The sequence below is a fragment of the Symphalangus syndactylus genome, chromosome 2 (genome assembly GCF_028878055.3).
Source record: "Symphalangus syndactylus isolate Jambi chromosome 2, NHGRI_mSymSyn1-v2.1_pri, whole genome shotgun sequence".
NCBI classification, from domain to species: Eukaryota; Metazoa; Chordata; class Mammalia; order Primates; family Hylobatidae; genus Symphalangus; species Symphalangus syndactylus.
The window spans coordinates 43039171-43052579 of NC_072424.2; the positions used below are offsets into that span (position 1 = coordinate 43039171).

The following is a 13409-nucleotide window of genomic DNA, read 5'->3' on the forward strand; positions in this document are numbered from 1 at the left end:
AAAAGATAATTTTTGAGACTTTATTCTCAGGTTGTTCTTGAGGTAATATACATTCTTGATTCCTCCAGTATTCTAAAGTAGTTGTTCATATGTCCATTTTAGAGCTGGAGAAACTGAACCTCATAGAAGGTAATATTCCTGTCACACTTGTAAGGTGCAGCTGGGACTGGAGCCCAAATCAACCTACCATACCACAGTGCAGGAGCAAATTTCCAAATATCTTAGCCTGTGGTTCACTTTGTTCTCTGACCACGGGTCTCTGTTAGCCTGCTGCTGTCATTCATGAATAACTGGCTTGGCCCATGTGAAAAGGACCCCTTTATTGTCAGTGTCACTGATGGCTTCCTATAGGTACATCTGTTAGGAAAAAGAACTTTCAGTAGTTAATGAAAATTAGAATGCAACCCTCGGCCGGGCACGGTGGCTCACGCCTGTAATCCCAGCACTTTGGGAGGCTGAAGCAGGTGGATCACGAGGTCAAGAGATTGAGACCATCCTGGCCAACATGGTGAAACCTTGTCTCTACTAAAAAATACAAAAATTAGCTGGGCATGGTGGGACCTGTAGTCCCAGCTACTCAGGAGGCTGAGACAGGAGAATCGCTTGAACCCAGGAGGCAGAGGTTGCAGTGAGTCAAGATCGCGCCACTGCATTCCAGCCTGGCAACAGGGCAAGATTCCATCTCAAAAAAGAGAAAAGAATGCAACCCTCTTTAAGCAAGTTGACATATCACAGCCTCCGGTTGAGAAAGCATGCGTTAAAGTTCTCGCCAAGCAGCCATGCTGGGAAACACAAGGTGTCATTAGAGAGTGGCCCCACTTTATTACCCTAAACTGCCTCCCAGGATTCTGGGAGCATTTCCCCCACTGGACTGTCCTGTAGGATACCAGCTCTTCCTTTGCACTAGCCCCAAAGTCTCAAAGGGAAATTCTATTTTAAAAACAAAAAACTAGCACCTCTTTACTATAAGACATAGGTGACTGTGGATGGAATCTGGAATGCTCTGTGAAGGGTACTCTCTGACATCCCCTAAAACCAGTGTGTTCACCAAGGGACTCCCATACCACTGAAGCCTATCCTCAGTCCCTGGCTGATGCTGACACACTACCTCTCTGGCCACATACCTGTCTTGCACAAATGCCCCGGTGATGACTGCCAAACTCATCTCTGCTAATAGAAATGGGCCTAAGTCTCTCTGTGGACTGTATCCATGAACTTTCTTTGCTACCACTCATCCATACCAGCTAATACCTCACAAGGAGCTGATACCTCATTAGCTGACTACAGCTAAGGCTCCTCATCTGGACTCAGCCCTGGATGGATTCACAGAATCCATGAATCCTAAAAATTGTGTGCAATATTCTGTGTGTTTATGTCTGGAGAAAGTTTACTTAACTTTCATAAGAGGTAGGATGATCAGGTCAGTGTCACTCACTCTTTGCTCTAACAAGGCAACTAGCTCTCCTCCTGGATGGTTTACGCTTTCCTCCCCAGACAGGCATTTTCCTCCCCAGACAGGCATGTGGGAAAAAGACTCTGTTCTCAGCAGTCTCTACCACAGCTGCCCAGGGGCTGACAGGAGCTCTGGTCTTCTCCAGGTTCTTAGCACCAAGCACTTAGAGCTCTCAGAACAATTCCAAGGCCAGAGTAGAATGTGGCCAGAGGAGCTGCCCAGCCTCAGCCTGATCAGATGAAGCAAGTGCTTCCTTACTTACAGAGGTGGCTGAAGACCCTGTTCTCCACGGTGGGGGGTGCCATGTGGCCCTGGCCACTTAACTCAGTTCTCTTTGCTTTATTTGTTTGTTTGTTTGTTTGTTTGAGACGGAGTCTCACTCTTTTGCCCAGGCTGGAGTGAAGTGGTGCAATCTTGGCTCACTGCGACCTCCGCCTCCCAGGCTCAAGAAAGTCTCCTGCCTCAGCCTCCTGAGTAGCTGGGACTACAGGCACCTGCCACCATGCCTGGCTAATTTTTGTATTTATAGTAGAGATGGGGTTTCACCATGTTGATCAGGCTGGTATCGAACTTCTGACCTCAGGTGATCCACCCACGTCGGCCTCCCAAATTGCCGAGATTACAGGCATGAGCCACTGCACCTGGCCAACTCAGTTCTCTTTGCTAATGGTGCTAAGGGAGCCATATAGTTTAGTTGCTAAAATCCAGTGGTTTGTTCTGGAGTCAAACCACCTCAGTCTGGCTCCCAGCCCTGTTATTTATAAGCTGTGTGACTCTGGGGAGTCATCAACCTCTCTGGACTTCAATGCCCTTATCTGTAAAGTAGGGGATAAAACAGGCACTTAATTCACTGCAGTGTTGTGAAGATGAAACAGCATAGGCCTTATAAAATGATGAACACAGTGCTTAGCTCAGAAGGAGTGCTTGTGAATGCTAACATCACTGTTGCTATTACTGTTTGTCTCCTTTGATCCACTGCTCTCCCTTTGATCTGCAGGTGGCAGCTTTGGCTATCGCAAGTGGTAACGGCTTGTTACTCAAAGGAGGGAAGGAGGCTGCACACAGCAACCGGATTCTCCACCTTCTGACCCAGGAGGCTCTCTCAATCCATGGAGTCAAGGAGGCCGTGCAGCTGGTAGGTCCCTGGAAATGCACCAAGTCAGGCCCAGAGGGGCCAGATCAGGTGTTTGGGAATTTAAAGCAAAACTTAGGCCACATAGAGCCAAGACACCATTACAAGCTGATTTGACACTCCAGCAGGCCTGTGAGCCTACAGACTAGGCCATTCTGCAAAGCCAGATGGGTCCTCAGTGGCTTAGGAAGGCCCCTCCCTTATAGCTGCGTCTTGGCACTATTTATTTACAAGAATGTCAATTAGACCTTCATTCTTTGGGTCACAAGGCAGCAGGAGTACCAGACCTAGAGTGTGAGACCTGGGTTCCTGTCATTGGCAGAGTGATCTAGGGTAAGTCAGATGAGAAACTTTACGAAAGTTTGTCATAAACTGTCAAGCAGTGTGTTGAGTATGAGATCATGCTGTTATCACTATTATTATTAAGGTCATTACTTTAACTGGCCATTTCTCATTCTCCTCAACTGTCAAATGAAGTTTGATAATAATAGCTACTACTTGTTGAGTACCTACTATGTGCAAGGCTCATTTTATCCGTTAACTCATTTGATTGTCACAACAGTCCCATAAGGAAAATATCATTAATTATTAGACTCATTTTCTACATTGGGAAAAAACAGATTCAGAGGTAAAGTAATTCCCCACGAGTCACATGGTGTGTGATAGAGTTTAGATTTGGACCTATGCTGACTCCAGATCCTTTTTTTTTTGGCTCATTTGCTCCAACATTGCAGGATTCTGTTGGCTACTGGGAGAATGTCTACAAACCTGCTCATCACACACTCAATGACCAGAATCTGGTTTTTTTCTTATGCCAACATAGTGGTTGGAAAGAGCGCAGATTTTAGGGATTCAAATCCCAGCCCCACCACTTCCTAGCTTACACAGGTGCCCTCCCTCCTTTTCTTCCTATTGATATGTAACATACATACAGTAAAGTATACAGATCCTGTGAACAACTCTGTGACTGTTCACACACACACATCTATAACCACCAGCCGTATCAAGATATAGAACAGTGCAACATCCTGGAGGGCCCCCTTGTGCCCTTCCCAGTCAATATATAGTCCCCTTCCCCACAAACTACTTTTTTGTCTTCTGTCACATTAAATTACTTTTGCCTTTTTTTTTTTTTTGAGACATGGTCTTGCTCTGTTGCCCAGACTGGAATGCAGTGGCACAATCTCGGCTGTCGGCTCACTGCAGCCTCAGCCTCCCAGGCTCAAGCAGTCCACCCACCTCAGCTTTCCTAGTAGTTGAGACTACAGGTGTGTGCCTCCAGACCTGGCTAACTTTTGTGGGTTTTTTGTTTTTTATTTTTTTGTAGAGACATGTTGCCCAGGCTGGTCTCGAACTCCTGAGCTCAGGCAATCTGCCTGCCTCAGCCTCCCAAAGTGCTGGGAATGTGCCACCATGCCCAGCCTTTTGCCTATTCTTGAAATTTATATAAATGAGATCAAACAAAACACACGTTTATGTTGCCTGTCATTTGTTCGTTACGTCTGTGGCATTCATTCCCATTGCTGCATGTAGCAGTAGTTTTCTCATTTAATTGCCGGGTAGTGTTCCATTTACCTGCATATACTACAGTTCATCTTTTCTTCTGTTGATGAATATTTAGGTTGTTTCCAGTCTTGGGCTATGTGGAATAAAGTTGCTGTGAACATTCTGGTACACATATATATTTATTATAAAAGTAATATGACCATATGGAGAAAAATTAAAAGTCAAGAGGAAACAAAATGCCCATAATCTCAGTATCCTCACACAGGCTCTTTAAGTCATTCCAATTCACATCCCAGGGTAGAAGTTGCCATCAGAAGTCATGAGAACCATGACTCCCTAGCAAGACCAACCCAACATTTCCTCAATGCTGTAAATAGAAAACCAACAGAGAAGCCACTCCCTTTTGTGATCTTCATGGCCTGGAGTAGTGTACTGCATTTAACCTCCATAGATACCCCTTTGTGCTGCTTCTGGCATTTTAAAAATTGCCTGCCCTATATTATGGCTAGCAGTACCCTAGTGCTGCCTTCCCTACTCGACGCTGAGCTCTTTGACAGCATGCACTGTGTCCTGTGTGATATGTGATGTGGAGCACAGCCCGGAATATATAGTGTTTGATAAGCATTTGCTGAACAACTTTTTGATTCCCATGATCGGGAACTTAATTTTGTTTTTAGAATAAGTTTTCACAGTGTCTCACTTAGTTCTCAGAGTGTACAGATGTTTATCTGTAAAAGGGAAGCTGCTGTTTTTATATTTTGTGTGGTCAGATGTCATCTTTATCTTTTTCTTCTTTCCTTCTAAAGGTGAATACCAGAGAAGAAGTTGAAGATCTTTGCCGCCTAGACAAAATGATAGATCTGATCATTCCACGTGGCTCTTCCCAGCTGGTCAGAGACATCCAGAAAGCTGCTAAGGGGATTCCAGTGATGGGGCACAGCGAAGGGATCTGTCACATGTATGTGGATTCCGAGGCCAGTGTTGATAAGGTCACCAGGCTAGGTGAGCTGGATGGGGTCTCCTCTTTTACAAGGGGGAAATATTACATTCTCTGCAGCTCTGGATCATGTCAATGGAAACAATTCTTTGCTCATCTTCTTTCAGTCAGAGACTCTAAATGTGAATATCCAGCTGCCTGTAATGCTTTGGAGACTTTGCTAATCCACCGGGATCTGCTCAGGACACCATTATTTGACCAGATCATTGATATGCTGAGAGTGGAACAGGTAAGAGTTCCACAGGACTAGTACATTACTTCCTGTCTTAGAAGCCTGTGGAATTAGACCAGGCACAGCCATACCATATAAGGCAGTTTAAGAAAGAATATTTTTTAATATCTCCTGTGTACAAAGTTCCATGCTAAGTACAGAGGTGAGTAAAACACAACCCCTGCCCTCTAGTAGTCGAACCAAACCAATACACAAATAGCTTTATTACAAAGTGGAATGTGTTGTGTGCTAAAGAGGGTTTAAAGGTAAGACAGACCACATGGCACTATGCTGACTGAATTGTTTCTGGCAACCTTTTATTCACATGTCAAGGTGTTCCCAAGCATATGTTATCTTTTGGATTTGATTTGAAAAGATGGTGCAGAAATGTTTCAAACCAAAAACTTATGTACATTCACTGCCTGCCCCCAGTGTCTTTGGTTACCAATATTAGTGTACTTAATGCAGTGATATTTGGGATTCAGTAATTTGTAGAATGTCTCCCTGGATTATGTTTTTACTATGTTGTTAAGGTTGTAAACAAACCAAAAGCCAGTAAGTTTCAAATATAAAGTTGTGCTGTGTCCTAAATTCATGCCTGCAAGAAAATATAATAGATGCCCTCAAGGCAAAAATGGACAATCTGTTAAACTCTCTGCATGGATGCATTTTAAGCTTTAATTTCTGATGTCACAGTACACTTTCAGAATTATATAAACCAGCATGGCAGTAGAGAAGGTGCTTGTTGGCCTTGGTTGCTTTGACTCTGAACATGTGTCTCTTCACTTCCATCCTATGACTGGAAAGGAAGGCTCCCGTTAGCTTATAAATGTGGCATGGTCCCAGTGAGAACTGAAAAGAATTGTTTTGAAAATGAAACTGTACTCCCTGGATTACAAGGAAGTTAGATCACATGGTCATTCATGTTCGGGAGCCTTACTTTACTTTGGTAAGGAAGCCTGTTGATTGGGCACCTGTGTTTGCCAAGCACCACAGTGAACTGGATTAGACAGGAGGAAAGCTCTCGTTTAGCCAGGACTAAACCCCACCCCAGACCTAATTTGAACACACCAGTGGTATCCTCAGTCATTAAAATGAGGATGGCCTTGAAATTCCAAATCAAAATGAGTCACTGTGTGTACTTCATGCAGCACTTTTGGATGGCAGAAAGTAAAGCTAGAAGGATGACTTGCACAGGGATGGGGTTCCAGTCCCTGAGGAACACGGAGGAAGTGAGATCCCAGATAGGAAACAATGGCAGGGCCTCGGGAATCATGAGGATAAGGCAGACACCACTTATAACTTGAGCCAAGGCAAAAGCTTGATCCCAAAAAGTCAAGGCATGAACCCTGTCCTGGGGATGTCTCAGAGAACAAGGCTTAAGTGGGATCCATCTTGTGATTGGGATCCTCAGTGACCAACCTCAGAATCCTTAAATTCCTCTAACCAGCAGCAGGATTAGAGCCAGAGCCTGGGGCTGAGCTGAACCTAGAAGTGGGGCCAGACTGACACAGTTGGAAATCAAACGAGTAGCCACAGTTTGAGGTGCTGAAAGAACCTGACCAAGTACTGCTTACCTCTAAAGCAAACTTGGGATTTCGCCAGGGTACAGGGATTAGGAATGTATATGTGGCACCTCCCTTTTTCCACACGAGTCCAGTGCCTAGGTACCATATGCAGGGACTGGGATCTTTATTATCAAGTATTCATTTTAGTAAAATGCCAGAAGTCAAGGCCTTATGTTGATAACCCACTAAACGTCTTGCACATTCTTTTTTATTCTTTTTTTTTTTTTTTTTTTGAGACGGCGTCTTGCTCAGTCACCCAGGCTGGAGTGCAGTGGCACGATATCGGCTCATTGCAACCTCTGCCTCCCAGGTTGAAGCAATTCTCCTGCCTCAGCCTCCCAAGTAGCTGAGATTACAGGCACCTGCCACCACGCCCTGCTAATTTTTTTTAGTAAAGACGGGGTTTCACCATGTTGGCCAGGTTGGTTTTGAACTCCTGACCTCAAGTTATCCACCCGTCTCAGCCTCCCAAAGTGCTGGGATTGCAGGTGTGAGCCACCGCGCCCAGCCCACCTTGCACATCCTTAACATTCAAAGGCTTCCTGCTTCAATCCCTGTTCCAACTGTCTTGAGGCCCATTGCCAGCAATGGGCAAGTGGCCAGTCAGATCATGCTGGAGGGAGGAAAGTAGGACTAGTTCAGTTGTCGAGGCCACAAGAGCCACTTTGGGCTGTGGTTTTACAGGCTCACCTTTCTGTTCTATCCTAGAACTTGCTTATTTCAGTTGTTTTTATGTTGTTGCCCCTGGACTTCCTCTATTCCAGGTAAAAATTCACGCAGGCCCCAAATTTGCCTCCTATCTGACCTTCAGCCCCTCCGAAGTGAAGTCACTCCGAACTGAGTATGGAGACCTGGAATTATGCATTGAAGTAGTGGACAACGTTCAGGATGCCATTGACCACATCCACAAGTATGGCAGCTCCCACACGGATGTCATCGTCACAGAGAATGGTCAGTGTCCAGATGCTTCCCACATACAGTGTCTGCCTTTGCTGCTTTCTGATCCTGCTCCTCTTAGCCCATCTTGGGCTGCAGAAAAACATCATTTGAGTAGACTTATGGTAATATTTAGTAGTGGTTGCATTTGGTACTTTGATGAGTGCTTTCACTTCACTTTATTATGTTGTCACAGCCGGAGGAGGAGGGGCAGGGATGATTAGCTCTGCTTTGAAGATGACTAACCCTGTCAGAGGCGTTATCATTTAATGCATGCAACAAATCTTACAAGGTAGTTAAAATAAACCCATTTTACAGCTGAGGAAACCAAGGCCCAGGAGATTAAGGGCAGAACCAACTCTGCGCATTCATTCATTTATTCCACAAATATGTATGCAGGGACACTCCTGGGTGTCAGATACTGGAGCCTCAATGGTGGAGGATGCCAGTAGGGCCCCCTCAAGGAATTTACAGTCAGCTAATTGGGCACCAGAGCAGTACCGCCCATATTAACAGCCAACATTTACCAAGCACTAACTGTGTGCTAGGCACTAGGATGAGTACTCCCCAGGTGTTTCATCCTCTCTACAACCCTATCAGCTAGGTAATGTTGTAAGTCCCTTTTGACCCAGACACAGAGAGTTTTATACACCTGCAGAAGGTCACAAAGCTAGCAGGTGTACAGCTGGAGTTCAGGCCTATGCAGTCTGGCTCTGGAGCCCTTAAGTAGGAAGTTTAGGCAGGTCACCTGCATGGGAGATCTGGATTCCAGCCTAGTCTTTCCACAACACTATGATTGATGAAACTAACTTGTCTTCTTCCTGATGAGATTTTTCACAAGCCTGAATATTTAATATGTGAGAACACATGGGGAGGCCCCAGTGGGGACCCAGACCCTGCCCTGATCTGTCACCAGTGAATGGCTGGAAACGGAGATGTTCTCTGGGTATCATCCTAACTTGGTTTCTCTTTCTTTACCCTGCAGAAAACACAGCGGAGTTCTTCCTGCAGCATGTAGACAGTGCCTGTGTGTTCTGGAATGCCAGCACTCGCTTTTCTGATGGTTACCGCTTTGGACTGGGTAAGAAAGACTCTGGTTGGGAAGAAAGAAGTTCCTTGTGAAGCACTGTGGGGTCCAGGGGTATGTTGAGGTGGGGAAGACACCTCCCCTTGACTGTCACATGCTTGGTCAAGATAAGAGAGAGACAGGCTGGGTGCGGTGGCTCACACCTGTAATCCCAGCACTTTGGGAGGCCGAGGTGGGTGGATCACCTGAGGTCAGGAGTTCGAGAGCAGCGTGGCCAACATGGTGAAACCCTGTCTCTACTAAAAATACAAAAAATTAGCCAGGTGTGGTGGCGGATACCTGTAATCCCAGCTACTCAGGAGGCTGAGGCAGGAGAATTGCTTGAACCTGGGAGGCAGAGGTTGCGGTGAGCCCGAGATTACACCACTGCACTCCAGCCTGGAGGACAGAGTGAGACACCATCTCAAAAAAAAAAAAAAAAGAGACAGACTTCTGGCAAGGTAGGATTATCAGGGAGAATAATTAATGAAACCTCCCATGAGTTGGTAGAAGACCTATCTTCTAAGCATTTCACATGCTAAGAAGGCAGGTACTTGTATTCATTTTTCTTAGAGGGAGAATGAGATTCAGAAAAGTGTAGTAACTTGCCCAAAGTCCCACAGCTGGCATTCAGACCCAAACTTGTGCAAGTCCAAAGCCTCGGTTCTCCCGCTACAGCGTAGGCAGACCACAGCCTGCCTTTTTGCACAGGCTGCGCCAGAGGTACATGCTGCGTCCCTTGAGAGTACTCCTTTTACAGACTTATTTCATCAAAGTGGCACAGCCAGGTTGCCTCAGAGATAGGAAACCCCACAATGGTAGGACAAAAGAAGGTGCTGTGGGCCTAAGTACCAGCATCAAAACAAACAGGCCAGCCAGAAGTACAAGGTTACCTTCTGTAGCAGACTTTGAAATAAAAAGCTTCTGAAGGACACTTCTGTCCCCTTCCATTAGATATAACATTTCCAGCCCTCTGTCATGTTGGGGTTATTTGGACAGTCTCTGGTTTTCAGGGGTACCAGTATATAAAACTCCAGAACGGGCGCAGTGGCTCACGCCTGTAATTCCAGCACTTTGGGAGGCCGAGGCAGGCAGATCACCTGAGGTCGGGAGTTCGAGATCAGCGTGACCAACATAGAGAAACCCCGTCTCTACTAAAAATACAAAATTAGCCAAGCATGGTGGCGCTTGCCTGTAATCCCAGCTCCTCAGGAGGCTGTGGCAGGAGAATCACTTGAACCCGGGAGGCAGAGGTTGCAATGAGCTGAGACCGCACCATTGCACTCTAGCCTGGGCAACAAGAGCTAAACTCCATCTCAAAAAAAAAAAAAAAAAACAGAAAAAAAACCTCCAATAATACATTTATGACACGTTTTCTGAATATTTGAGAATTATTTCAACCACTCAAAACATTTTAGGCCATGTGCAGTGGCTCACACCTGTAATCCCGGCACTTTGAGAGGCTGAGGCAGGAGGATCTCATGAGTTGGGGAGTTCGAGACCAGCCTGGGCAACACAGCGAGACCTCCTCTCTACAGAGATGAAAAAATTATCCAGGTGTGTTGGCGTGAGCCTGTAGTCCCAGTTACTCAGGAGGCTGAGGCAAGAGGATCCCTTGAGCCCAGGAGTTCGAGGCTGCAGTGTGCTAAGATGGTGCCACTGTACTCCAGCCTGGGAGAGAGTGAGGCCCTATCTGTATAACAAAACAAAACAGAAGGACACACATTTTAATCCTTCTGAACTTTTTGAGTAGATGATCTGCCTGGAGAAATAATTCTCACCAAATTGTTAAAGATTATGAAAGGGAATTTAACTCAGTTATTCTTAATCATGATACTCTTTATTTTTAGTTCCCCATTTGTATTATGTTGGGATTTTGATGTAATTATCACATCACTTGCACTGATCTTTATACTCCATGTACTTGAAAAAGAAATAGCAACATATTTTTAAGGGCTGGGGCACCCAGCATTCAAATGAAAAGCCAGGATGAAGGAAGAACAAAAGATCATTTCATTATCCCTCCAACACCAGCTCAGAGTGAAAGCTGGTTGAGTTAAATTCCTTGTGAAAATGCATTAATGACAGTAACAGATTTTACTGAGCATTTGCTACATTCCCAGCACTGTGCTAAATGTGTCGCAAGCATGCTCTCACTTCATTCTACAAAATGAATTCTCGTTTTCCAGATGAAGAAACTGAGGCATGAGACATGAAGTTAGGTAGTGTGTCCAAAGTCATGTGGTCTCTATGCTATTGAGCCAGAATTTGAATCCTGCTGGTTTCACTCTCCTTGCCAACTACTACCCCAAGCACATCCCACCCCCGCCGTGTCTCCTACTTGATCTTCTCTCTGCCTGCAGCACCTCTGTCTGGTTTTCTGCAGCCAGCTCCTTCTCACTGTTCAGGTCCCAACCAAAAGGCAATTCCTTAGGGAGGCTTTCCCTGGCCATCCTACCCAGCGTGTCCCCAGCTCCACCACACAACTTCTGTCATAGCACCCATCACTGCACTTGAGCACCACGGGAGACTATTTACTCACCTGTCCTTTGGCTGCCTCGCCTGCTATAATATCAACTCCACGAAAACAGGGCCTTGTATCTATTATTCACCACTTTATCCCCAGGGCTCAACACAGTGCCTAGTACATAGTACATGCTCAGTAAAGTTGTGATGAATGAGGGAACCCTGCCTCCACTGTATACAGTGCAGAACACCAAGCCAGGCCCAGGAAAACCCCTGACGTTCCCTAGGTCTGAGCTGGGAGCAAGAGGAAAGGGAATGAACAGTAACCCTTTGATGTATTTGGTAACTGTCTAATGAGTCCCCTGTGCTAAGATTTCTAGGGGATACCAAGAACATGTCTCTTTCTTTCTAAGATTTAAAGAGTATTTGAGGAGGTGAAACCATCATGGTAAACATTGTCGTACCCCTCAAAACATGCCCAAATGTCAAAATATAGTACACAATTCAGATGCTAAACTGATATAAGAGACAGCGCTTGTATTAATAGCATTGTCAAAATGCACTGGGGATAAAATACAGAAGAGGGGTCCACACACTGTTTCACGAGAAGGGGTGTATCATGATTTGTAGTAACCGGAGAACATGTTTATGGGAACAGGGTGACTCAGCTCTCCTGGGGAGGATGGGTGAGGAATTAGCAGGAAGAGAGGGTACCAAGTGAGGGGAAAGCAGCACGGTGGGTCTGGGGCATGGACAGGAAGCAGAGGCTGGGAAAAGCTACATCTTTTATTCATGCTTTTTCACAGGAGCTGAAGTGGGAATCAGTACATCGAGAATCCACGCCCGGGGACCAGTAGGACTTGAGGGACTGCTTACTACTAAGTGGCTGCTGCGAGGGAAGGACCACGTGGTCTCAGATTTCTCAGAGCATGGAAGTTTAAAATATCTTCATGAGAACCTCCCTATTCCTCAGAGAAACACCAACTGAAAAGAGCCAGGAAAACCCGGGAATGTTCCAAAAGGTCTTCACAGTTGAATTTGTCTTATCTCAGGAGAGAGCCCGCTCTTGTCTCCCAGTTCCTGGTGGGGTCTGCCTGTTGGAAAGTGTACCTGGATGCTTCTGGGCTCCGTTTGGCAATAGCAATCTTGGCTGATGTACACAGTCTGGCTCCCAACTCACCCTTTTTTTTTTTTAAGTAAGAAAATAATTGCTACCGATAGGGACTTTGCCAAGTCCAATTGTCTTCTAGGATTGAGAGGTGCATTTTCCTCATATAAAAGACGAGGAAAACCCATGGCTGCTTTGTATCACCTCAGTGAGTTACAGTCCCCCTTGGCATTTAGTTGGTACTAGAGCCAGTCATCCTTAACAAATCTTTTCACATTTTATTTCTTTCACACGTAGTCATCTTCAAAAAAGGAAGATTTGGAATTTTAGAAAAGAGGCAACTCTTCTTTTTAGCATTCTCATCAGAAAGTCACAAAAATCGATGGAATCATTTCCACTGGGAAGATTGACCTTTTGTATTTATTTGTGGGGTAAATTAATAAGCATTCCAGATGCTTGTAGCTTCCTGCATCCAGGAGATGCTGTGCTGTGTTCCCCGTGATGCAACTGGAACCCAAGCTGCAGACAGGAGGTGTGAGTTTCAGGATGTTCCCCACTGAGCCGGAGGAATATCTACAGCAGTGATGCTTGAAATTTTTGTGTGAATTATTTTGTCATCCTACCCTTTTCCTCCAAAACAAAAATTAGAGGATTATTTTAATACTTTGGATTCTTCCCCCTTTTTTGAGAAATAAAGTTTTTTATGAAAAGCCTGTCCATAACTAAAGTTTTCTCCCGTATTTGTTGTTACCCCCTTCCTTTTCCTCTCTTGTGACCCTCGTGCCCTGCTTGCGGGCACGGTCTCTTCTCTGGAAGCTGTCTGGGGAGACAAGACATCTGCCTAAACAGTGTTTGTTGGTGGAAGCAACATAGGCAGACCCCACAGAGGGACTCAGATGGGGAGAGAGGAAAGGAAAACAGGAGATTAAGCCCCACGAGCTTGAAGACTAAAAGTACAGTGAGGGT

The 13409-nt window shown here is 45.4% G+C and overlaps 1 protein-coding gene across 3 annotated transcripts in view; it reads left to right on the plus strand.

Moving 5' to 3' along the window:
- The window catches only part of ALDH18A1 (aldehyde dehydrogenase 18 family member A1), a 51208-nt gene extending 38043 nt beyond the window's left edge, over nucleotides 1–13165 (plus strand). For all 3 annotated transcript variants that reach the window (XM_055254392.2, XM_055254423.2, XM_055254439.2), the window contains 6 exons: nucleotides 2451–2588; nucleotides 4898–5093; nucleotides 5196–5317; nucleotides 7632–7818; nucleotides 8789–8884; nucleotides 12142–13165. In XM_055254392.2, the coding sequence (XP_055110367.2) occupies nucleotides 2451–2588; nucleotides 4898–5093; nucleotides 5196–5317; nucleotides 7632–7818; nucleotides 8789–8884; nucleotides 12142–12323 (921 nt within the window). In that variant the 3' untranslated portion in view covers nucleotides 12324–13165. The remainder of the gene's footprint in view (nucleotides 1–2450; nucleotides 2589–4897; nucleotides 5094–5195; nucleotides 5318–7631; nucleotides 7819–8788; nucleotides 8885–12141) is intronic.
- The last annotated feature ends 244 nt before the right edge of the window (nucleotides 13166–13409 follow it).